Consider the following 26,160-nt stretch of genomic DNA (forward strand, 5'->3'; position numbering starts at 1 on the left):
GTATTGGGTAGTGTATACTAGATATAATAGGGTATCCTATATATTTTCTATAGGTTTCTCTATGAGTGCCCATAAAGGTGTTTGTTTGTTTTTCTTTGCCTCCTTTCAGTTTCTTTGATCTACCAAAAATATGTTTGGACCACTGGTAGATACAAGGTGTATAATTACCACAAGCATGTAATCACTTTAACAACCAGTCTACTAGGGGAGAAGTGTATAAGTTATTCAGATTACTGGATTCTGTCTTTTTACCTTACAGTTTAGTACAGACCAAAAGACTCATTTGCCATAGTTATATTGAAATTACTATGTCTTATTGTGAGAGTATAATTAAAATGATAGCTTTAATAACATAAAACAAAAATTACATTCACATATGTCATCTTATTTAATGTTTATCATAATCCTGTGAATTAAACAGTGCAGTTATTTGTATGTGTTCAAATTTGGACTATAAGCAGACAATTTTCATATTGTCTATTGCGTTCTTTCCTTTTTGTTATTAGCTAGACTTACCTGCATTAGTTATTGCCATGAAATTGAAAATATCAAAGTGCAAAGAAAGCTTCTGTGGGATCCAGAAGAAGGTCTATATGTTAATCTGTTTGCTCAGCCAAATAGAAGGGAAAAGAAGTCTGACTTTAATAGTACAAAGTAATTCATACATATAAAAAATTAGGTCAAATAAGAATGTTAAAAACATTCTGTAAACATTTTGTAAGTTGAGCCAGATGATATTCAGTTTCTTCTTTTCAAGTAGGAGGCAGGGGTGTGCTTTGTTTCCTACCCAGAGCCTCTGGCCCTATTTTGGATTAAAAATATAGTAGGAATGCCATTTACTATATGCACATGTCTTTTTTTAATCTCACAGTGGCTATCTTCTGATATTCTTAAATTAGATATGATTTATAACTATTAATAGTAGTGCAGATGGTATTTACAGAATGCCAGGAACTTTGTATGCTGAGACTTTTTTTTTTTTTTTTTTTTGAGATTTTATTTTAAGTAATCTCTACACCCAGTGTGGAGTGCTCAAACCCACAACCCCAAGATCAAGAGCTGTACACTTCACAAACTATTCCAGCCAGGTGCCCCCATATGCTAAGCTTTTATGTGCAGCATCTCATTTAATCCTTACACCAACCTTATGAGTAGTATTACTATTCACACTGTACAATGAGGAAGCACTAAAAGTAGACAGTTAAATAATTTGCGTAAGGTAAGTACAGTTTAATTCAAATTGATAATGAATAAAGACAGAGTCTATCTTTTAAACCAACTCTTGTGCGAGATACTGCCTAAGTTGCTATGTCTGTCATGTTTTATAGTCTGGGATAAATGGAATTTTGTAGTGAGGGTAACCCTACTTGCTTATTTTCTGTCTTGTAACTTGCTACCTTGAATTAGGAAGCTATATTTCCTGAGAAAATGTCAATAGTTCATGGAGATGAGAATTTTTTCTTCATTTGCAACAGAATCGAATCCTCTGGGTTGATGAGAACAATCTGACAGCTCATGTAGAGGCTGGTATAACAGGACAGGATTTGGAAAGACAGGTATGTTACTTCCTTTAATTAACATTTTCAAAATTGCTGTATGTCCTCTCTATGAATGGAGTACCTTTCACAGTACATTCACTGAGCAAATTTGTTCAGCTTTTATTGTGGGTCAGGCATTGAGCTAGATGGTAGTGAATAAGACACCATCCCTTACCTTTGGAAAGCTTACATTACAATAGAAAATTAGATAAATAGACACTTATGATTCAGAATGAGAATTGCAAGGTGAAGGCTGAATGCAGGGTGTTATGGCTCATCAAATGGGGTTAGGAGGGAAGGAACTGGACAAAGAAGGTATTGCAGAGAATGCAGCTTTTAAAATGAGACTTCAGGATGAGTGAAAGCAAAAAAGTTAATGGGAGTGGAGAGAGCAATCCAGTCGGAGAAAGCAGCAGGTGCAGAGGCTTTAAGGGCAGCTGTTGCTCTTGGGGACCTGCAGACAGCTGAGTGTGGCTGAGGTCTAGTGTGTGTGTGTGTGGGAGAACACACATTCTATATGTTGGGTGGGTGTATGTATAGCAGTGGTAGAGGATGAAGCCAGGAAAACATGAAGAGATCAGACTATAAAGGAGCCTTATAAAGCCCCTTCTAGAAGTTTGAACTTTACCTCTGTATTCAGGTAGTTCTGGCTAGCTCCTGTGTGGAGGATAGATGGAAGGGCACATGAAGGTGGGTAAGAGGCTCTGGCATAATTCAGGCAAGAACTGATAGTGACAATAAAAGAGTAGAAATGGAGCAAAGTGAAACATATTAGACATAGAATTCTCAGAAGTTGATGATAAATTGGATCAACTGGGTAGATGTTGGTATTTGCTATTAATTGAACTTTTCAGTGCCTAATTTCATTGAAAACTGCCCATCTCATGAATTGGTGAAACTCTTGGAGACCTTGTAACACTTTTTGGTATCCTAATGAATTTTTGGAAAGCTTGAGGTTCCTTTCATGGATTCTAAGCATGTAATTATTAAAATGTATTGATTTTCAACCTCTGCAAACATGGTCAGGATGACTATAACTCAGCTGTTGTAAATAAAAATCAGAAAGTTTAATTTGTTGTTAATAATACTGACCACTTTGTTCTACTTGAGTTACAGAGACTCCTCCCTTCTACATTTTAATGGGACATGGAGATGAGATGGTTGTCGATCTTTTTTTAATTGTCTTTTTCCTTATTTCTTGGTAAAAAGTTGAATGAAATTGGTATGCCACTGACCATTTCTGGATGAAAGGCTTTGAAAAAAATATTAGATTATTATCTTTATTTTTGATTTAATGAACTAAGAACTGGATGAAATTGAACATATTGGTTGAGGCAGTGTTAAAGATCTTCAATAAGCCAAGGTTTTATAGAAGTCAAAGTAATTACCTTTGTTAATTACTATAGTTTATAATATAATGAACTTAATACACACACACACACACACACACACACACACAAAATGAACTTAAGTGGGGCAGAATAATAGCATTTAATGAAAAAAAACCTGTAAAAAGTCCTGTATTAGTCTTCCATTATGTCTGAATGAGGCCCTAGCAACACAGCAATTTTTTTATAACAAAAAGTGGCCTTTCATGTCTCTAATTTTATGTCTTTGATTATAGCATTTGATGTAGTATTTTAACCTTTCCAAGTTTTTTTTTTAAAGGTTAGAATTAAAATTCAACGAACATATTTCCTTGAAATTTAAATGACATTTTCCTAGACTAGGAACTTCTGATATTTTACCTACTAGTTCATTTCCCTAAATGCCAATATAGAACTTTCTTTTTTGCCTCCAGTAGACTGTAATGTAGTTTCTATAGCTGTTTTCAATCCCAGTTCAAGTTTTTCCTCATTAAACTTCTGTACCCTTCAGTTTCTTAATCAGCTGAGGTAACCAGCTTAAAACATCCTGCTTTTTCCTTCTAGAAATTCTTAAATGACACAAATGTAGTAGCTGGGTAGCACAGGTTTTAATCTCTTCAGCTTATAGATTTACACTGATTTTAATATATATAAAATTTAAGAGAGGTCATTAATATGTCAATTGTGGATTTGGGAATTTGTTTCTAGGCTTATTAAAGTTTTGGCTACTGTATTTTATTAGTTAATAGTCTGGGGATGTGTGACTTACGTTTTTACTCCCAAGGACTCGTTTCCCTGTGCCTTAGTTTCTTTATCTATGAAATAGAGGTAATAATTCCTACTTTATATATATTTTAGGAAGAAATAAGTTAATCATGTAAAGTGCTTAGAACTTTTATTCATTTCACTAATTTTTATTGAGCACTATCTGTACTTCATTGAAGCACAGCTGACTTTAAATATTCCTTTTATGTGCCAAAGACTTCTATATTTATAACATCATCCTAGAGTTCTTTCTTGAACTCTATAGAGACTTATATTTTCAGTTGCCCTGTTGATGTCTCCACTTTGCATATATAATAGACATTTTAAACTCAATATTTTAAAAATTGAATTTCCATTTTCCCTTCACAATTTGCTTATTCTTTATCCTTCTCATTCTCAGTTGATGGGAATTCAGTTCTTGTGCAGCTTGGGGCAATATCCTTGGAGTCATTTGTTCTTGTTTCACTTTATAATAATTTCACTGAGGTATAATTGGCATACAATAAATTCCACTTATTTAAAATGTACAACTTGATATGTTTTGGTACACAAGTATAACCATGAAACCATCACCACAATCAAGATAATGAACACATGTACCAAACCCAAAGATTTACTCTTGCTTCTTTATAATCCTCTCTATCCCAGTCTTACCCCCACCCCTGGCAGTCATTGATCTGCTTTCTATCACTGTAGATTTGTTCAAATGTGCTACAGTTGTACTAAATCTAATCATGCACTCTTTTTGAGGGTAGATTGAGGGTATGACTTCTTTTGCTAGGCATAATTGAGATTAATGAATATTGTTGCATGTATCAATTAGTTTATTCCTTTTTATTGCTCAGTAGTATTCCATCATATAGATATACCACTATTTATCCATTCACTTATTGTTGAATATTTGGATTATTTCCAGTTTGAGGCTGTTACAAATAAAGCTGCTATGAATATTCATGTGCAAATCCTTGTATTGACGTATACTTTCATTTCTCTTGGGTAAAAAATCAAAAAATAAAATGGCTAAATCAAATGGTAGGTACATATTTACATTTTTGAAAAACTACCAAACATGTTCCCAGAGTGCATCATTTTATATTCCTACTAGCACTGTGTAAGAGTTCCAATTTCTCTACATCTTCTCCAATATTTGTTAATGTTTTAGGCATTCTAGTAGATGTGTTACAGTATCTCATTGTGGTTTTAATTTGTATTTTTCTAGTTAGTAGTGATGTTGAACATCTTTTCAAGTACTATTAGCCATCCATATATCTTTTCTGGTGAGGTGTCTGTTCAAGTTATTTGCCCAATTTTTAAATTGGGTTGTTTGTTTTCTTATTGTTGAGTTTTGAGAATTCTTTACATATTCTGGATATAAGTCCTTTTGCAGGTATATACTTCAGAAATATTTTCTCCCAGTCTGTGGCTTGTCTTTTCATTCTCTTGACAGAGTCTTTTGAAGAAAAGATGTTTTTTATTTTGATGAGTTTCAAAACATATTTAAGTTTTTACTTTATATATCATGCTGTTGCTGTCATGCTTTGCTTTAGCTTAGGATACAAAGATTTTCTCCCATTTAAGTTTCATAGTTTTTATTTTACATTCAAGTTTCTGATGAGTTTTGAAGGTTTTTGAGTTAATGTTTATGTATGGTGCAAAGGATGGATTGAAGTTCTTTTTTTTTTTTTTTTTTTTTTTTTTTTTTGCATATGGCTATCCAGTATTTCAGCACCATTTGTTGAAAAGATTACCCTTTTTTCATTTGACTTAGCACCATCATAAAAAGTTTGTTGTCCATATATGTGTGCATCCTGGGCTCTGTTTTGTTTCATTGATCTTTTGTATATCTTTATGCCAGTACCAGATAGTTTGGATCACTGCAGCTGTATCATAAATCTTTTTCAAAGTTGTTTTGGCTATTTTAGGTTATTTGTATTTCCCTATGAAATTTATAATCACCTGTGAACTTTTGTTTAAACAAAAAAAGCCTGTTGAGATTTGATTGAGATTGCATTGACTCTGTGTCAATTTGGGGAGAACTGACCTCTTAACAATATCGATTCTTTTGACCCATGAAATTGTATGTCCCTAGTTTTTTTTTATGTCTATAATTTCTCTTAGTAGTATCTTGTGTTTTTTTTTTTTTGTAAAATCCTTCATGTTTTTTATTTATTTTTTTTTTTTTTTAAATTTTTTTTCAACGTTTATTTATTTTTTGGGACAGAGAGAGACAGAGCATGAACGGGGTAGGGGCAGAGAGAGAGGGAGACACAGAATCGGAAACAGGCTCCAGGCTCTGAGCCATCAGCCCAGAGCCTGACGCGGGGCTCGAACTCACGGACCGCGAGATCGTGACCTGGCTGAAGTCGGACGCTCAACCGACTGCGCCACCCAGGCGCCCCACCTTCATGTTTTTTAAAATAAGCTTTATCCCTAAGTATTATATATATTTTTGATGCTATAGTAAATGGTATTTAAAAAATTTGGCGTGGGGGCGGACACTTGGGTGGCTCTGTTGGTTAAGCGTTTGATTCTCGGTTTTCGCTCAGGTCACTATCTTGCGGCTTAATGGGTTCAAATCCTGCATTAGGCTCTGTGCTGGCAGTGTGGAGCCTGCTTGGGATATTCTGTCTGTCTGTCTGTCTCTCTCTCTCTCTCTCTTCTCCCCCCCACCTCCCGTTGCTCTCTCTGCCCCTTTCCCACTCGTGCTATCTCTGTCTCTCTCAAAATAAATGAATAAGCCTAAAAAAATTTTTTTTCAGTTTCTGAATGTTCTTTATTAATATGTGTAAATACATTTGAGAGTCTAGAGATTACTAAAAAAGTACACAAGAAAAAAGTGTAGAAATACAATTGATTTTTGTGTACAGATCTTATATCTAACAACCTTGCTAAATTCATGAATTCTAAAAGTTTTCTTATAGCTCCTATTGGATTTTCTATATATATGATCATGTCCTTTCTTAATAAAGACAGTTTTACTTCTTTCCTTCCAATCTGTATGCCTTTATTCCCTTTTCTCACCTGATTGTGGTGGTTTGTGCTCTAATACAACGTTGAAAAGAAGTGAAAGTGGACATCCTTGCATTATTCCTGATTTAGGAGAAATGCATTTAGTCCTTTACCATTAAGTGTGATGTTAACTATAGGTTGTTGTTGTTGCTTTGGTTTTGTAGATACCCTTTATCAAGTTGAGGAAGTTTTTTCTGTTTTAGTTTTCAGAGTTTTTATTAGGAATGGATTTTGTATTTTGTCGAATTCTTTTTTTTGTGTGTGTTAGGGGGGAAGATAAGGTAATTTGAGGCCATTCCTCTTTTTAAATAAAGCTGATTTGGGGCACCTGGGTAGCTCAGTTGGTTGAGCTTCTGACTCTGGCTCAGGTCATGATCTCACAGTCTGTGAGTTCAAGCCCCGCGTCAGGCTCTGTGCTGTCAGCTCAGAGCCTGGAGCCTGCTTCAGATTCTGTGTCTCCCTCTCTGACCCTCCCCCGTTCATGCTCTGTCTCTGTCTCAGAAATAAATAAACATTAAAAAAATTTTTAATAAATAAATAAATAAATAAATAAAGCTGATTTTCATTACTTTAAATTTCCCCCAACTACTGCTGTAGTGGTATTCTACAAATTTTGATATGTCTATTCATTTTCATTCATTTCAAAGTACTGTATTTTTCTACTTCCTTTTTGATTTTTTTCTTTGACCATTGGATACTTACAAGTTATTTAATTTCTAATTATTGGGGGGATTTTTCCAGGCATCTTTCTGTTACTGATTTCCATGTTAATATCATTGTGTTCAGAAAACATTTATATGATACGAATCTTTTCAACTTAATTGATATTTCTTTTATGGCCCACAGTAAGGTCTGTCTTAAGAATGTTCTATCTATACTTGAAAAGAATTTGTCTTCTGATGCTATTGGTTGAGAGTAGTCTACAATTGTTGATTAGGTCAAATTGATTTACAGTGTTGTTTAGGTCTTCTGTATTTTTTCTTATTTTCTGTCTACTTGTTCTATCATTTATTGAGAGAGGAGAATTAACCTATCACCTATCATTGTAGACCTGTCTTTTTTTTTTTTCCTTGCAGTTCTGTCAGTTTTCTTCTTTTCATTTTGATTAATGAACCATTTTCTTTCCTCTGAAATCTGCTTCATCTAATATTAAAATAGCCATTCCAGTTTTCTTTTGATGGTTGTTAACTTGGGATATCTTTTCCTTTTTCCATTCTTTTTACTGATTTTTATTTTTATATTTAAAAATTTTCTTGTAGACACCATAAAATTGGGTCTTTTCCTTTTTATCTAACCTGACAGTCTCCACCTTTAATTGGGATATTTAGACCATTTACCTTCAATGTAGTTTATTGACGTGGTTCAGTTTAAATTGTCATTTTGGTATTTGTTTTCTGTATTTTCCATCTGTTTTTTTTTTCTTTTCCACTTTTACTAACTTTTTGGATTAAACATGTTTTTTGATACCATTTTATCTGTTTTGTTTCTTTATTAGCTATAACGTTTTGTTTTGTTTTATTGTAAAGGTTGTTTTAGGGTTTATAGTATATGTCTTTAATTTAAAACAGTCTATCTTCAAGTGATAATATAACACCCCACTTCAGAGTTTAGTAGAAGAACCTTACAGTATTATATTCATTTTCCCTTCATCTACTTTGTGCTATTGTTGTCATATATTCTGCTTTTACCTATGGTATAAAGCCTACAATATATTATTACTACTTTTGTTGAAATAATCAATTATCTTATTTTAAAGATATTTAAATAATAAAAGAAAATATCTTATATATTTATCCCATCTAGTTACCCTTTCCAATGTTTTTAATTCCATTTGATGTTATTTTCCTTCTGCTTGAAGGACTTCTTTTATTATTTTTTGTGACAGCATTGTATTTATCTTTAAGTAAGCTCTACATGCAATATGGGTCTTAAGCTTATGACCCTGAGATCAAGAGTTGCATGCTCTACTGACTAAGCCAGCCAAGCGCTCCCTTCTTTTATTATTTATTATTTTTATTTTTTTAATGTTTATTTATTTGGGGGGGGGGAGGAGGAGTAGAGAGAGAGGGAAACACAGGATCTGAAGCAGTCTCCAGGCTCTGAACTGTCAGCACAGAGCCCAACGCAGGGCTTGAAGCCACAGACCACGAGATCATGACCTGAGCCAAAGTCGGACATAAACTGATTGAGCCACCCAGGCGCCCCTCTATTTTTATTGTTTTAAGTTTGTTTTAATTCCAGTATAGTTAATATGCAGTGTTATATTAGTTTCAGAGATGCAATACAGTGATTCAGCAGTTCTGTACATTAATCAGTGCTCATCATGATAAGAGTACTCTCAATACTCTTTACCTGTTTCACCCATTCCCTCACCAACCTCTCCTCTGGTAACCATTAGTTTGTTCTCTATAGTTAAGAATCTGTTTTTTGGTTCATTTCGGTTTTTCTTTGTTCCTTTGTTTTCTTTCTTAAATTTGAAGGATTTCTTTTAAATATTTTTAGTGTGAGTCTGCTGTTCATGAATTCTTTCTACTTTTGTTTGCTAAAAATCTTCATTTCATTTTTTTAACACTTTATGGTTTTTTAGAGAAATTTTAGGTTTACAACAAAATTGAGAAGAAAGTACAGAGGTTTCCATATGTACCCTGTCCCCACACGTAACATAGCCTTCCCCATTATCAACATCATTCACCAGAATGGTGGGGTTTTTTGTTTGTTTGTTTTACCAAGGATGAACCTATGTTGGCACATCATAATTACCCAAAGCTCATAGTTTATCTTAGGGTTCACTTTTGTGTTGTATATTCTATAGGTTTGGACAAATATACAATGACATAAGTATCCAACATTATAATATTATATAGAATATTTTCACTACCCTAAAAATCCTCAACTCATCTCTCTCCCTCCTACTCCTGGCAACTTCTGACCTTTCTATTATCTTCATAGTTTTGCTTTTTCCAGAATGTCTTATAGGTGGAATCATAGAGTATGTAGCCTTTTTAGATTGGCTGCCTTAATTTAGTAATAATTCATTTAAGGTTCCTTCATGTCTTTTCATGGCTTGATAGCTCATTTCTTTTTAGCACTGAATAATTTCCGTTGTCTGGATTTACCATAGCTTATTTATCTATTTACCTACTGAAGGACATCTTGGTTGCTTCCAAGTTTTGGCAATTTGTGAATAAGCTGCTATAAACATTTGTGTGCAGGTTTTTATGTGGACATAAGTTTTCAACTCCTTTGAGTAAATACCAAAGTGGAGAATTTCTGGATGGTAAGAGTATGTTTAGTTTTGTAAGAAACCACCAGATAGTCTTCCATAGAGGCTCTGTGCCATTTTGCATTCCCACCACCATTATATGAGAGTTCCTGTTGCTCCATGTCCTCATCAGCATTTAGTGTTGTCAGTGTTCTGGATTTTGGCCATTCATATAGGTGATATCTTATTGTTTTAATTTTTGTTTCCCTGATGATATATGATGTGAAGCATCTTTTCTTATGGCTTATTTGCTATCTTTGGTGAGGTCTGTTAAGATCTTTGGCCCATTTTTAAATTGGATTGTTTTCTTATTGTTGAGTTTTAAGAGTTCTTTGTATTATTTGAGATAACCATCTTCTATCAGGTGGGTTTATTATTTTTATCTTTGGCAATTTTTTTTTCCAAGCTTGTGGTTTGTCTTATAATTTCCTTATATTATTTTTGCAGAGCAGACATTTTTAATTTTAATGAAGTCTAGCTTATTAGTTATTTCTTTCACGGATTGTGTCTTTGGTGTTGTATCTAAACATCGTATCCAAGTTCATTGCACTTTTCTTCTTTGTTATCTTTTGGGAGTTTTATAATTTTGCATTTTACATTTAGATCTATGATCCACTTGAATTCATTTTTGTAATGGATGTTTTTAGATTCATTTCTTTTTTTGCATGTGGATGTTTAGTTGTTTTAGCAATATTTATTGAAAGGCTATTTTGTTCCATTGTATTCCTTTGCTCTTTTTTTTTATTAAAAAAATTTTTTTTAATGTTTTTATTTATTTTTGAGAGAGGGAGAGAGCATGAAGCAGAGGAGGGGCAGAGAGAGAGACACACAGAATCTGAAGCAGGCTCCAGGCTCTGAGCTGTCAGCACAGAGCCCAATGCGGGGCTCGAACTCATGAACTGTGAGATCATGACCTGAGCCGAAGTCAGACGCTCAACTGATTGAGCCACCCAGACACCCCTTGTCTTTGCTCTTTTATCTAAGATCAGTTAAGTATATCTCTGGGCTCTCTGTTCTGTTCCATTGATCTATTTTTTGGTTCTTTCCCCAAAACCACATTGTTTTGATTCCTTAGTTTTGTAGTAACTCTTGAAGTTGTGCAGTGACAGTCTACTTCCTGGCTCTTAGTTCTCCTTCAAATTGTGTTGGCTATTCTGGGCTTTTTTGCCTTTCTATATAGACTTTAGGATTAGTTTGTCAATATCTATAAATAACTTGGGATTTTGGTTGGGATTGTTACACTGAATCTATAGATCAATTTGGGAAGAACTTACATCTTGATAATGTTGAATCTTCCATGAATATGAAATATCTCTTCATTTATTTAAACCTTTCATTTTATTCATCAGAGTTTTCATCATAGATCTTGTACACATCTGTTAGATTTATACCTAAGTATTTCATTTTGGGGGCTCTAATATAAATGGTATTATGTTTTAAATTTTAAATTCCACTTGTTCCTTGTTGGTATATAGGAAAGCAATTGAATTTTGTGTATAAATCATGTATCCTGTAATCTTGCTTTAATTGCTTATTAGTTCGAGGTCACCACCTATGTTTTCAAAGATATTTTAACTGAGTGTAGAATTGTAAGTTGACAGTGTTTTTCCTTCAGTAATCTAAAGATGTTGCTTCGCTCTTGTCTCACTTTACTGTTTCTGACAAGAAATTAGATGTTACCCTTATCTTTGTTCATATGTACATTCTGTGTTTTTTTCCTCTGGTTGCTTTTAAGATTTTCTTATTTCTGGTTTGAATATTTTGATTGTGATGGACTTGGTGTAGTTTTTTGTGTGTTTCTTATATTGAAGATTTGTTGAGCTTCCTTTATTTTTTGGTTTATAGTTTTCATCACATTTGGAAAATTTTTGGCTATTATTTCTTCAAATATCTGTCCCTCCCTCCCTTACCTGACCTTTAGGGACTCTTTACTCATGCATTAGGCTGTTTGAAGTTCCACAGCTCACTGCTGCTCTTTTCAGTTTTTTCTTTAGTTTCTTTTGCTATGTCTTAGAGTTCACCAATCTTTTATTTGCTGAGTATATTTTACTCTTAACCCCATCAAGTGTATTTTTTTTTTATCTCCAACATTGTATTTTTTACTTTTTTTAGATGTTTAATTTGGGTCTTTCTGTGTTTTCTGTGTCGACTCTTTGAACATATGGAATACAGTTAAATAACTATTCTGATGTCCTGGTCAGCTAATTATAACGTCTCTGTTAGTTCTAGGTTGGTTTTGATTATTCACCTCATAATGATTATTTTCCTCATTATAGGTTGTGTTTTCCTGCTTCTTTGTATGCTTAGTAATTTTTTTATTAAGTACCAGACATCATGAATATTATCTTACTAGGTCTTAGATATTTTTCAATTCTATAAAAAGTATTTTTTAGCTTTTTTCTGGGATGTAGTTATTTGGAAATAGTTTGATCCTTTAGTTATTGCTTCTATGATCTTTTAGGTGGATTCAGAGAAGTGCTCAATCTGAGACTAATCATTCCTCATTAGTGAGGAATGACCATCCTGGGTGTTCTACCTCATGTTCTGTGAAGGAAAAGTATTCCAAGTCAGGCTGGTGGGAACAGGTTTCTGGCCCTGTATGAGTCCTGGTACTTTTCTGTAATCAGTTTGGATTATTTTTTCCTCGGGTCCTGGGTAGATTCCTCACTTGTATGTGCTTTTCATTGCTCTGCTGACTACTTGAGGGGGACCATCTGCCAGTCTCCAGGGTTCTCTCTCTGTGCTGCTCTCTTCTCTTTGGTACTTTGTCTTGTGAATTCTAATGCTTTGGTTTTCCACAACTCCAAACTCCCATCTCCTCACCTCACAGTGTTTTCCAGAGTTGTGCCTGGATTCCCTTTCTCTGCATTGCAGCCGGGAGTTAAGCCAGGGACAGTCATAGTGTTCGTTTCCTTTATTTGCTTTCTCATAAGCAGTCCTTTGTTACCTCATGTCCAGTGTTTAAAGACTTTTGTTTGGGGTTTTTTGTTTTTTTCATGTGAGAGGGTAAATCTAGTTCCTTTTTGCTTCAACTTGGGTAGAGGCAGATGTCCCTGCTGTACTTTTAGTTTTTTCATTACACTTCTAATTGTTCTGTCTTAATTTAATTATGTTTCTTGTTAACTTCAGTCCCTTCTTTGTATAATAACAAGCTCTACAATCTAGGATTTGCTCTTAGTAATATTTCTGAGGCTTAGAGCATAAGGAGTCAGTAAATACTTGTTGTCTTAATATTGAATGGGGTACAGAAGTAAGATAGTATTCTTATTCCTTTTTATGGCATACAGATGGAGAGGAGAGGTGATTTTGTTTAAAAGGGATATTTGGTTAACTGTATGAGTTAAATCTGTAAATCTTTCTTCAGATTTTTCTTAGCAGCTAATGGCATTAACAAAGACATAGCAAAGGCACAGACTTTTAAAAGAAGTGGCTGAATGTATATGATCAGAGATACCATTAATTAAGCACTTAACTATATGCCAAAAATTGTTTCTTATTAGCGTACTGTAGCGTGCAAATTTTCTGGGAAGCATAATAATAAATGACACGTTTCAAATTCAGCTTCTTAACCATTCACTTATTCACTTACCTAGTAGGCAGGTTGTTAGGTTTTAAAGAAGTAGATTTAAAATGGTGTGCTGGGTAGAGTTCCCTGAGCATAGAGACAGTCTTTTTTCTCCCTCCCTCCCTCCCTCTCTTTCTTTCTTTCTTTCTTTCTTTCTTTCTTTCTTTCTTTCTTTCTTTCTTTCTTTCTTTCTTTCTTTCTTTCTTTTATCCTCATTTCATAGCTTTACATGACTTTATGATTGGAGAAGGTAATGAACTAGCCTACCAGACATAAGAGGCATATTATTACATCTAATATTGATGTACTTACAGAAGCAGTATAGATTTAATTTGCTTTGGTGTAGGTAACATGGAGATTTTGTCATGAGAATATGTGAAAACTCCCTGTTTAGTGCTTAGGGCATCTAAGGGCTCTGTTGCCGAGTCCAGCTCCAGCAGGTTCCCGAAGGATGAACGGCGTTGGCGAAAAAGTGAAAATAAAACAAAACAAAAATAAAAGTGAACACAGACAACAGCAGTGTGTTGTTTATGAAAGCAGGCCACTTTATTGTGGCAAACGTGGCATTATATTTGTTAGCAATTTCCTTGTAGCATGCGCCATCTATGTTTTCTAGCATTATCTAATTCTAAAAATGTTCCTATGTGTAATCACCCTTTAAGGAATAACATGGTTATTTTCTCATAACATTCCCTCCTGCCCTTTGCTTATTGATTAATTTCTTACTTTATTTTCATTATGTATCTATGTTTATCTATAATCTATAGAGCATTTGCTTTGTTGTTTTCATGAAAGGTCATCTATCTCTCAACACCTCAAGTGGAACAGTTACAGGACATGACCTCTTAGTTGTTTTCCTGAACCACTTGTGGTTGAGTAACAAGTGTTCGCCTCGGTCCGAGTGTGAGGAGGAGGCCAAGAGGGCATTAGGAACCCACACCTTATGCATTCTCAGAGAGACAATGCACCTAGGAACTAATGAACCATTCTGTACTTTAACCGACTAGGTTCAGTCATCATCTGGAATGCCTCCTGGGGGCCAAGTGGGCCTAGGGGTTGGAGTATCTTGTGCCCACAGATTCACTCCTTAGTTGCCGGAGTGGGGCTTTTAAATCCATTTATTCCTTCCTTGGCTGGGAAATGTATGGGGCTATCCTTCCTTTAGGTAGAGGAGTCTTCATAGGGGGTGGCAAGGGCTAGATGTAGGGCCGCACAGTTTCCTTGCGGAACCTTATTTCCTTCCCCAATGGTTCTTTTCCCAGGGAGCCTGTCGAGGGCAGTTCCCCAACAGACAATTCCCCAGGTACTTTTATTAAGGCCAAGTTACATAAAAGCAGGAGTACAAGAAGCTTCACTGTCGGTGGGCCGCCCTGCAGTCCCGATCCGTCCACACCCGGGCCCTGCCATCAGGCTGGTTGGATAGCTTGGCTTCTGGCACTCTATGAATGTTTTTCTTTTTCTTCTAATTTCAGAAAAATTGAGTAATAGTGGTCTTTTTTTTTTTTTTTTTTTTTTTTGAGAGTAAATAGTACAAATATAGATTGGGAACTAGAAAGAAATATAAAATAACAGTCTGACAATCTTCATTTTAAAATTGTTCATTCATGTATTTAAGCTCCTTATTTGTGAGTAGTTAATAACCTCTTAAAATTAAATAAACATTTTGAATATTTAGTGAAAATAATCTATTAACAGTTGATGTCTTTCTAAATCTTTTTTTCCTAGCAAAACAATTAGAAAAGATAAATAATTTGCAACTTACCAGGTTCTCTCACTTTGGATCACAACTTTTACACCATACTTAACAGATACAAACATAGCTGACATATTCTACATCTCTGCATGGCTTACTTGAAAAATAGAAGCAGTTGCTTAACTGGATGACTATCAAAACGGTCAATACAGATTGATGGGCTTGAGTGCAGTAGACAGTGGATGTGCAGATGGTGGTGTCTGTACCATTTGACATGAGATGGCTGAGTCTTTAAAATGATTTCAGTGGAATGGCTTTGGTGGTGTTGCAGTAAAGGGCATCCATTCAACTTCAGGTGCTGTGCAGATGGCAAAGCCAAGCTAATATAGAAAAATGAGAAACAAGTGACTATTTAATGTACAGGAATGCATGATCTGCATCACAAATAAATGATGGTATTACATACAGGAAACCTAGCCAGATGGCTGTACATTAAAACACATGACTCCTTGAGAGAATTAAGTACAGGCAATTTGCTTAGATTTTGTGCAGGCCTGCTGCATATTATATTAGGGTAGGGAGATCAGGAGATTAAGTGCTTTATTTATTGAAAGTGTTTAGGTGAAGTTGGCAGTTATTTAAGCATAATCTGATCTCCATAAGTACTTAAGTTGTGTCTTTGTGGTTAAAAACAAAGTAGGGAGAGTAGTTGGTATTTTAAAATAAAAGGATCTAATGAAGAAGATTGGCTAGCAAACCTGTGGAATTGTCTTTTGGTCCACATTTTTCAGTTTTGTAAGGTGTTCCACTAGGCAAAAGCTTAAAAATTGTTTTGGATGTGCATGACAAAAGTATTTGTTTTTCTATATAGGTTTTAATGAGTCCAAATACCAGTGACAAGTAGACATTTTAAAGTGTGAAGAGTTAATGTGTTGAGTGCTGTGTTAAATGGGATCATTTTCACTAGTAAAATATTACATTTTTTTTGTTTTTCAGCTTAAAGAAAGTGGTTACTGTACAGGTCATGAACCGGATTCCCTGGAATTCAGCACTGTGGGAGGATGGGTATCTACTCGGGCATCGGGCATGAAAAAGAATATCTATGGCAATATTGAGGACCTGGTAAATTTTTTTCTGGTTATTATGTAATAATTGATTAGTCTATTATTATAAAGTGATTAAAGCCTTTTTTTTAGAGTTGGATGGTAGAGCCCTACCAAAAGTATACCCTTTTTGATTATAGTAAAGTTGACTATGTATAATGGAGGCAGTTAGAAGATAAATGTGGTCATTATTTACGAGTGCTCCTTTTCAAGTGACTGATATTTAAGCTTTGTAGATGCTTCATAGTATCAGTTGTAAAATGTATAAATATTATTTTATAAGCCTCATGGAGCCTCAGTCTTCAGCTACCAAGGTTTTAGTCTATTTAGGTGATCTCATCACTACTACTCTTTTTGTGCCTTAGGAGAGTTTATACTTAATTTTCTTAAAAATTGTTTTCTGTATACAATTAAAGAGCCTGATTGAAAATGTCCTAGTAGGTGGCAATATCACCAATAATGGTTTATGTGCACCCCATTTTATTTTAGCTCATCTGGTACCAGTGGTCTTGGAATTAGTGTGATAATAATTTAACTATGGACATCCTGGCTAGGGATTAGGTATCATTTGTTCCATCTGTAGCTTTCCCAGTGAGTAGTTGTATGATCTTGTACAAATTGGATCACCTTTCTAAATTTCAGTTTCCTTTTCTATAAAGTAGAATGACATTCACTGCACAGAATTATTTTAAGTGTGTATTATAAACACTTAAAATGTTTGCACTACCTTGTTTTTTTTTAATTGAGGATATTTTAGAAATCACTATTTTTTTTTTTTTTTTGCAAATTCAATTTCAGAGTAGAGAATTTAATCCTTTTGCTATTGGATTGTTAAAAACTTTATCATAGTTAAGCAAACATTTAGTACTGCTAAAGCATGTAATTTATTTTAATCCTTTTTTTGAAAATCCTTAAGATCACAAATTATAAGCACATATCCTAATGTGCTTATTTGCATGTGTATACCTAGCTTTTAATATAAAAAAGAATGATGCTGTGTTTGATCTACTCTTTAAACTGTTATCAATATATTAACTTATAAATGAACATAGATGTACACATCATTTTTAGAATGCATATAATTCTTTTACCAATAATTCATAGTTTATTAAAGTAACTCCCTATTAATGAATGTTTAAATTATTCTTGATTTTAAAATTGTAAAAAATAAAGGGGAAAGTATCCTTTTTAGTAATTTCTTTAGTATACATCTTTTTAATCACTTTCTTTGGGCAAGTTCCTAGAGCTTGATTTGTTGCATCAAGATGTTTATGTTTTTGTGTCTTTGGGTCTTTATAGCCAAGTTGCTTCATAGAAATTGTTAATCAACATTCCCACTAGCATTATGAGAATCTTTATTTTACTGGACCTTTTATTTATATTTTTGTCTTTTAATTTTTTATTTATTTAATTGCTTCTGAACGTAAACTTTTAAAGTGTGCTTATTGGTGATTTTTAGTTTTTGTTTTGTGAATTATTGATGTCCTCTGCTCAGTTCCTTAAATAATAAATAGACTATTTTTGTTTATCTGTCAAAAAGGCATTGCAAAAATGTGTTGGATTTTCACTTAACCATTTCCTGATTTGGATCTCAGGAACTATTTTTGAGTGACCCTTCAATATGCTTACTTCTTTAGTGGTGTGAGACCTATACTACACACATATCTCTTTTCTACTCTTTTTTTTTTTTTTAAATGTTTATTTTTGAGAGGGGGGGGAGAGAGAGAGAGAGAGAGACAGAGCATGAGTGGGGGAGGGGCAGAGAAGGGTGAGACACAGATTCTGAAGCAGGCTCCAGACTCTGAGCTGTCCTCACAGAGCCCCATGCAGGGCTTGAACTCATGAACTGTGAGATCATGACCTGAGCCGAAGTCAGATGGTTATCTGACTGTGCCACCCAAGCACCCCTCTTTTCTTCTCTTTAATTCAATCACATCATCTCCCTCTTCATCCCATTTTTGACCTGATCATAATTAATATTTCATTCTTTTCACTCTTTTCTACTAAGTGGGCAAAGCAAATACGTTGTGGGTGGGAATAAGGCAAGAATAAATTTTTTCTTAGAATTCTAAGCATCTGGATCAGTGCTTGATGTGAATAATAGTGCTTCATAAATATTGTTAAACGAGTGAAGGAATGAACCTGTTAAAATATGACCATTGCTTATTTTTTTTCATCCTTTAGTTCTTTAAACCAAACTAAATTTGGTTTAAAGAAAAGTGCTTTTCGGGGTGCCTGGGTGGCTTGGTCGGTTAAGCGTCCGACTTCGGCTCAGGTCATGATCTCACGGTCCTTGAGTTCGAGCCCCGCGTCGGGCTCTGTGCTGACGGCTTAGAGCCTGGAGCCTGTTTCCGATTCTGTGTCTCCCTCTCTCTCTGCCCCTCCCCTGTTCATGCTCTGTCTCTCTCTGTCTCAAAAATAAATAAACGTTAAAAAAAAATTTTTTTTTTAATTAAAAAAAAAAAGTGCTTTTCATTTTTTAAGATGATGAATATACCCAAACCATTAATATTCTTAGAATGATTTCCCCCCCTTTTAAAGTAATATAAAACTTATTTTTAGTCTAAGAATTATTAGAAGGTACTAGAATTCTGAAGGGTGTCATCATTTATCACTTAATCCAATGTTTTTAAAAGTAGAGTTTTTTTAAAATATATATGGACGTGTGTATACACACACACACCATTCACTGACAAATATGTAGAATTTATATCGTGCATTGTATTAAACAGGTGGTTCATATAAAAATGGTAACACCTAGAGGTATAATAGAAAAAAGCTGTCAAGGACCTCGTATGTCAACAGGCCCTGATATCCATCACTTCATCATGGGATCTGAAGGTAAATATAACTAAATTTATTATGAAAAAATAGAGGTTAGTGACTAGTTTTGTGAAAATCTGTGATATTGTGATATAAGATCTTTGAAAGAAAGGCATGTTTTATGTATTTAAAGGTGATTTTTTTTTAGTTTTATTACTTTAATTTAGTACTTCATAGTAGTTTTTATTATGAGAACATCTTATTAAACATCCTTTTACATTTTGGTTTTTTATAGTTTTAGAGATAACTTGGTCTTTTTGGTATTTTATTTTTATTTTAGACGTTTCAGTCCATGATTTTAGGAAGAGTAGCTGTTAAGATTTAAAATGTTTGCTTTAAAATTTTATATTATTCTCTATTCTTGTCTGAATTATCAGGGGGGAAGGGACTGAGAAAGTATTGTGTTAGTGTCTTGTCTTTCTGTAGTTGTATCTTTTGTTACTTGCTATTTGATTCTTTGAAGAAGTGGAATTTAAAATTCTGTTGATTTACATATCTTTTAAAACTTGTTTTTTTTGTTTGTTTTTTTTTTACTACTTAACTAGTATTCTTTGCTTGGTTACTTAATGCTGGGTGAACTAGAATGTAGTTCTTTATCTTATACAAAACATTTCATTCCTGTACTGATCAGGAAGAAACTAACCTTCCTTCTATATTGCAAACTAACTGTTATGTGGTGAATTTTATGGATAAGATGAACATAGTCTTTATTTTTCAATTTGTAGAATGGTAGAGAGGGATATCCCTTAAATTCAGAGAAATAAGATAAAACTAGTATTTCTAAATTAATGGAAGAACTCATTACTAATTTAGAAGGTGGTACAAGCTAAAAAAGAGATAGACTTTCAAAACATTTAGCTTATTCATGGATACGAGAGCAATTATAATAAACTAAGGTGAAAGGGCATAAATTTTATCTTTTGATAGTAATATCAAGGAGGAAAAAAATTAAACTGTGTCTCAGTGACATGGGAGAGGTCACCATTGATTTGATGACCAGTGGTACAGCTTAGATATTTTTTCATAATAATCAATGATAAACCTTTGTCAAGATGTCTCAACAGTTTACTCTCATTCCTTTTCTGATAAGTATACTCTTCTATGAAACAATAGAACTACATTTTTAATAAAAAATGTTAAATTCTCTTAAAATAATACAATTCTTTGATAAATATTCTACAACTTTTCATACTAACACATCTAAAAGTTAACTAAAATATGTAACTTTTTGCTATCAGGTGTCAAATTGAATAACAAATAGGTATTAAAACTGATAGGTATTTTTAAAAATATATTTTGTATAATTTTTTTTAATGTTTATTTTTGAGAGAGAGTGAGCTAGAGTGAGCAGGGAGGGACAGAGAAAGAGGGAGAGAGAGAATCCCAAGCGCTGACAGCACAGAGCCCGATGCAGGACTCCATCCCACGAACCATGAGATCATGGTTATGATCTTAACCGACTGAGCCATCCAGGCACCAAAAGTGATTGTTATTAATTATACTGTTGATGCAATTGGAGTCAACTTTATACATATATATTATCTTTTCAGGTAACCATATCAAACATTTTGTTTTTCTTCCATCACTTAGTATTTTAAAAATTTTGGTTGCTAGGTATTATGCTGGCACACTAAAGGACACAGGTAATAATTGACCTTTATAATACAGTATGATAAATTGTGTGATAGAAGTAAATATAGGAGAAATATAGACAAAGTTTGCATTGATGGATGCTTAAGAAGACCTCTCCAGGGGCGCCTGGGTGGCGCAGTCGGTTAAGCGTCCGACTTCAGCCAGGTCACAATCTCGCGGTCCGGGGGTTTGAGCCCCGCGTCAGGCTCTGGGCTGATGGCTCAGAGCCTGGAGCCTGTTTCCGATTCTGTGTCTCGCTCTCTCTCTGCCCCTCCCCCGTTCATGTTCTGTCTCTCTCTGTCCCAAAAATAAATGAACGTTGAAAAAAAAAAAAAAAATTAGAAGACCTCTCCAGAGGGGCCTTACCTAAAGCAGTCGTTGAAGGTTGATAAGGAGTTGAGGGAATAAGGTGGGGAGGGAGTTGCCTACAGAGAGAACTGCATGGCAGACTCAAAAGTGAGAACAAGCTATGTCTGCCTTGTGAAGCTGTGAATTTTTCAATATAACTGGAACATAAGATCCAACTGTAGGGTGGAGTAGGCAGCAGGTCTAGGGGTAGAGTGGTAAGGATTATAGGGTGGCTGGAGAGATAATTTGGTCTTTCATGCCTTTTAAAATAGTTTAAACTGGATCTAAAAGACTGGACTACCTCTCTCAATAGTAAATTATCATATGAATTTAAGGAAGGTAAACGAATAATAAAGTAAGATAAGAAATATGATTTATTAAACATATATGCTAGGGTAAATTACTGTATTTAAATGAGATCTTATTATAAATATACATGTAAAATGCCATACTGATCTAAAAGCATAACATGAAATCTTTCAGATCTGGATTTCAGTCCTGGTTCCACCACTTACATTTCTGTGACTTTGTGTCAGTTAGGTAATTCTTTATGCTAGTGTCCTCAGCTATAAAATGGGGATAATAAAAGAATCCATCTTCATAAGCTTTTTGTGAGGATTAAATGAGATTATGATAAGCAGTCTATAAGCATTTAGTAAGTTAAATTTATTACTATTGTTGCTGTGTATTACTTTGGCATCAGTGATCTTTCCAATGTATTTATAGTCCCTAATCTCCATCTCTGTTTGTATGTAGATATAGAGTCATCTTAATATAGGCCAGGAGACAGCATGATTGGGAAAGTAAATTTATGCGAAATCATTTTTTTTAAGTTTTATTTATTTATTTATTTTTGAATTTTATCTTTTTAATCTTTTTATTTAAATTCCAGTTAGTTAACATACAGTATAACATTAGTTTCAGGTGTACAATATAGTGATTCAACACTTCTTTGTATCACCCCGTGCTCATCACAAGTTCATATTCTTTTATAATATGTATTTTCATCTACTATTTTGAACTATCTAAATAATAACCTGCTGCCTTAAGCGTGTCATAAGCTTTTCCTCAAGCTTTAGAAACATTTTTTCTTGCTACAGTTAAATCATGTGATGACAGCCTTGAAAGTATTATCATTCAAAAATGTATTTTCCTGATCCTATTAAGTTGTACATGTGACTAACCATGTTAAATTTAACGTTTTTGTCGTTTTGAGTTACGAATTTTTCATAATGATTTTTTTCAACAAGCAGCTTCTTCCCATTTTAGATGCTAGAATGTGATCAATATAATGAAAATTATAATAAATAGTCAAAGCATCTGAAGTGCTTTGCATTTTTTTTCTGGTGTATGGAATTTACTAGTAACTTCAAATAGCTTGCTCTTGTATTTGGAAAATGGTTAAAAGTACATTTGTATTTTTTAACCCATGACGCACCCTTGTTTTAGCCTTTGCTCTGTGTTGAAATAAGTAAAATGCTTACTATCAGTCCTTTTATGTAATTTTACTAGTCACCTTTTGGTTAAATAAAGCTAACCCTTTACTAGATTCCTCCAGAAGGGCACATTGTGTATCTCGTGAGTTCTAGAATGTTTTAAACTGTTTTCCTCTGACCTGGATACCAGCAGGACAGCTTGGGTGGATATAACATCCATGGGTTGCACTTTCTTTCCTTGTTTCTTAAAAATGCTGCTCCAGTGCTGCCTGGTTTTATATGTTGTTTTAAAGAAATGTAATGCTAGCTCTTTTGCCTTGTAGCTTCTTTCCTTTTTTTTTTTTCTGCCTGGGTGTCCTGAGGATTTTTTTCTTTATTATTGAAGTTTACTACTTTTATAGATCAGAGTTGATTGTCCTAGGTTGTTTCGCGTGGTACCCATGGGACCCTTTCTGTGTTTATATTTAGGTCTTCTATTTTGGAAAGGTTTTTTTATATTGTGGTGTCAATGATTAGGGGTTTTCTCCCAGTGTTTTGATTTTTCTTCTTTAGGGATATAAGTTCTATTTCAGCCCCTATTTCTCTGACCTTTTTTTCAACTTTTTATTTCATTTTCTTTCTCTTGGTTATTTTCTTGCTTTTCTTCAATGCCCTTTATTAAGTTTTCATTTGAATCTGTTCTCTGTTCTCCTTTGAATATCTTATAACTTAGCCTTCATTTTTTATATGTTTTGTTGCTGTTGTTGCTGCTGTTCTATTTCTTCCCTGAGATCGCTCATCTCTTGTTTCATTGCTTCTTGCTTTTTGTCCATTTATGTTTTTAGTGTTTGTGTTTTTTTAAGTATATTATTTTGAGAGAGAGAGCATGCATGTGCACGAGCAGGGGAGGGACAGAGACAGGGAGAGAGAGAATCTCAAACAGGCTCTGCATCCTCAATGCAGAGCCCAGCATGGGGCTTGATCTCATGAACTTTAGATCAAGTCCTGAGCCGAAATCAAGAGTTGGATACTTAACTGACTGAGCCATGTAGGCGCCCCTTTAATGTTGTATTTCTGATTCAAGTATTGTTTTTAATATCCCCAAATGCTTGCTTGACAATACTTAATTCAGTTTGAAATGTTGTTTTACGTTTTTTTTTTTTTTTCTTCAGGATCGTGGTTGGTTTAGGGGAGAGACTTTTTATTAGCAGAAAAGCTTTTATTTATATTTTCTGACTTACTGCAGTAGTTTTTGTGGATTTGGTGTGCTTTTTTTCTGTTGCTATTTATTACTTAGAAAGGGTTCCTAGTTTGGAAATGTCCTTTTCTGTCACTCCTCCTCTCTTTTGTGCTACTTGTTTTTGGATGGTGGTATTGTTGGTGGGAGAAGGCATGATGGCACGTCTTCTTTCTCTCTTATTTCTTTAGGATCTTTAATTTTTTCTATTATACTTTCCCTTCATTACCTTTTCTCCAAGGAATACCATGCTTCTCTGAATATCATGCTCCCCTTGCTTCTCTAAGGCTGCCATTTCTGGTTCCTCCCATTTTCAATCCCCTCTCCATAGCCAGGGCCTGTATAGCATTTTGGCATTATTGTTGCACTTTTGCTTTCTGTGATTCTGTCTATGCTTTCTTCAGGTCCTCTGATACCCTCTTCCCTTTCTTATGAAATCTTTTAAGCCTCCCATTATTTTCTACCCTTACAAACTTGCAGCAAGTAGAAGGCCGTAGAAGGTCTTTTGGAATTTTTTCGCTTGATTTCTACTTCACAGGTAATGTGAAGGTCAGAGTGGTTTTTGTCTCCTAGTAGTATTGAAGGTTTTATTTCAAGCCATACAGAGAAAGACAGATACCATATGTTTTCACTCTTATGTGGATCATGAGAAACTTAACAAGAACCCATGGGGGAGGGGAAGGGAAAAAAAAAAAAGAGAGAGAGAGAGAGGTTAGAGTGGGAGAGAGCCAAAGCATAAGAAACTCTTAAAAACTGAGAACAGTGGCGCCTGGGTGGCTCAGTCGGTTAAGCGGCCAACTTCGGCTCAGGTCATGATTTCGCAGTCCAACTTCGGCTCAGGTCATGATTTCGCAGTCCGTGAGTTTGAGCCCCGCGTCGGGCTCTGTGCTGACAGCTCAGAGCCTGGAGCCTGTTTCAGATTCTGTGTCTCCCTCTCTCAGACCCTCCCCTGTTCATGCTCTCTCTCTCTCTCTGTCTCAAAAATAAATAAACGTTAAAAAAAAAAACTGAGAACAAACTGAGGGCTGATGGGGGGTGGGAGGGAGGGGAGGGTGGGTGATGGGTATTGAAGAGGGCATCTTTTGGGAGAGCACTGGGTGTTGTATGGAAACCAATTGACAATAAATTTCATATATTTAAAAAAAATGATAGCCCCCCAAAAAAATGAAGGTTTTATTTCAGCATTATTTGTGGTTTTGTTTTACTTGTTGATTTTTATGGGGTTTTTTTTGGGGGGGGGTGAGTAGAGAGGGGAGAAGTTTCAGAATCAAATGACTGCCATTTTCTTAGTCCTGAAGTTACCTGAAAGTATATTTTCAAATTACAAAAGATTTTATTTACTTTAATCAAATACTTGCATTTTATATCAAGTAGCAATTGAAGCTTTTAATTTTCTTGAGAACAAACATTACATTTGAAAATTATAAAACAGAAGATATTTAAATTTATTGCAACATATTTTGGATAAAAGAGAAAGAAAAGTGAATGATATATAAACCTCTATGATGTCATCTTGCCATGGAGTTATCTATAAGTAATAATACTAAGTAGATACAAAATATGAAGTGTATAAAGTGGTATAATGTACATATAATCAAGTGATAAGTAGTCCAAGTCTTTCATATCACTCCATTGACAATACTCCCAAAACAAAAGAATCAATAAATACAATAAAACAGAACAGAAATGAGCGTTTTGATTAAGTGAATTTAGATATATCCATTTGTGATGGGCTAATTTGAATGTAAATCTGAATGGAAGCTGCCCTCCTTCAAACTGTGTTTGAGACCTAGATGATTTTGCTTTCACAGTGGGACCCCCTGTAGAGCTAATAGCTAGATAGTTGCAGAGACTCACCTTAGGCATTTCACTAACCTTATAATAATGCAAAGTCTCACTTTACTGATTTTCATCTTTTTTAACCTAACTTATAATGTTATGGTGGATTTTACTACTTCAGAGTGCCTGCTCTACTACATACGAGGCAGTACAGGTATATAGGGGTTTAAGGCATAGTCACTTTTCACTGGTACCTTAGAATTTTGATGTAGAATTAGAATTTTAAAGGAAGTTTGCTAATGTAAAGGTATATATATTTTAAAATCAACTTTTTGAATAATTACATGTACAAAATTAAAATATGGACAAATGTACAAAATTCAAAAGGTACTGAAGGATGTACAAGGGAAAATCTGCCTTCTATCCCTGTCTTCCAAGCATCTCCCTTGTTCAGAGTAAACACTTAACTGCTGTATATCAGTATATATGTATGCAGTTTTAAAAACACAAACAGGAGTTTACTACTCTTTGCTTTACACTTCATTTTATAAAGCTGAGTCCATGTAAGTATCATTACATTTAGAGCCACTTGATTCTTTTTGACAGCTACTTGAGTGTATACCG

At 34.4% G+C, this 26,160-nt stretch overlaps 1 protein-coding gene across 2 annotated transcripts in view; it reads left to right on the forward strand.

Moving 5' to 3' along the window:
- AGPS (alkylglycerone phosphate synthase) overlaps positions 1 to 26,160 on the forward strand; it is a 144,519-nt gene that overhangs the window by 55,352 nt on the left and 63,007 nt on the right. For both annotated transcript variants that reach the window (XM_045480298.1, XM_045480299.1), the window contains exons 8-10: positions 1,476 to 1,556; positions 16,196 to 16,321; positions 19,035 to 19,143. In XM_045480298.1, the coding sequence (XP_045336254.1) occupies positions 1,476 to 1,556; positions 16,196 to 16,321; positions 19,035 to 19,143 (316 nt within the window). The remainder of the gene's footprint in view (positions 1 to 1,475; positions 1,557 to 16,195; positions 16,322 to 19,034; positions 19,144 to 26,160) is intronic.

This window comes from Leopardus geoffroyi, chromosome C1 (genome assembly GCF_018350155.1).
Source record: "Leopardus geoffroyi isolate Oge1 chromosome C1, O.geoffroyi_Oge1_pat1.0, whole genome shotgun sequence".
Classification (NCBI taxonomy): domain Eukaryota; kingdom Metazoa; phylum Chordata; class Mammalia; order Carnivora; family Felidae; genus Leopardus; species Leopardus geoffroyi.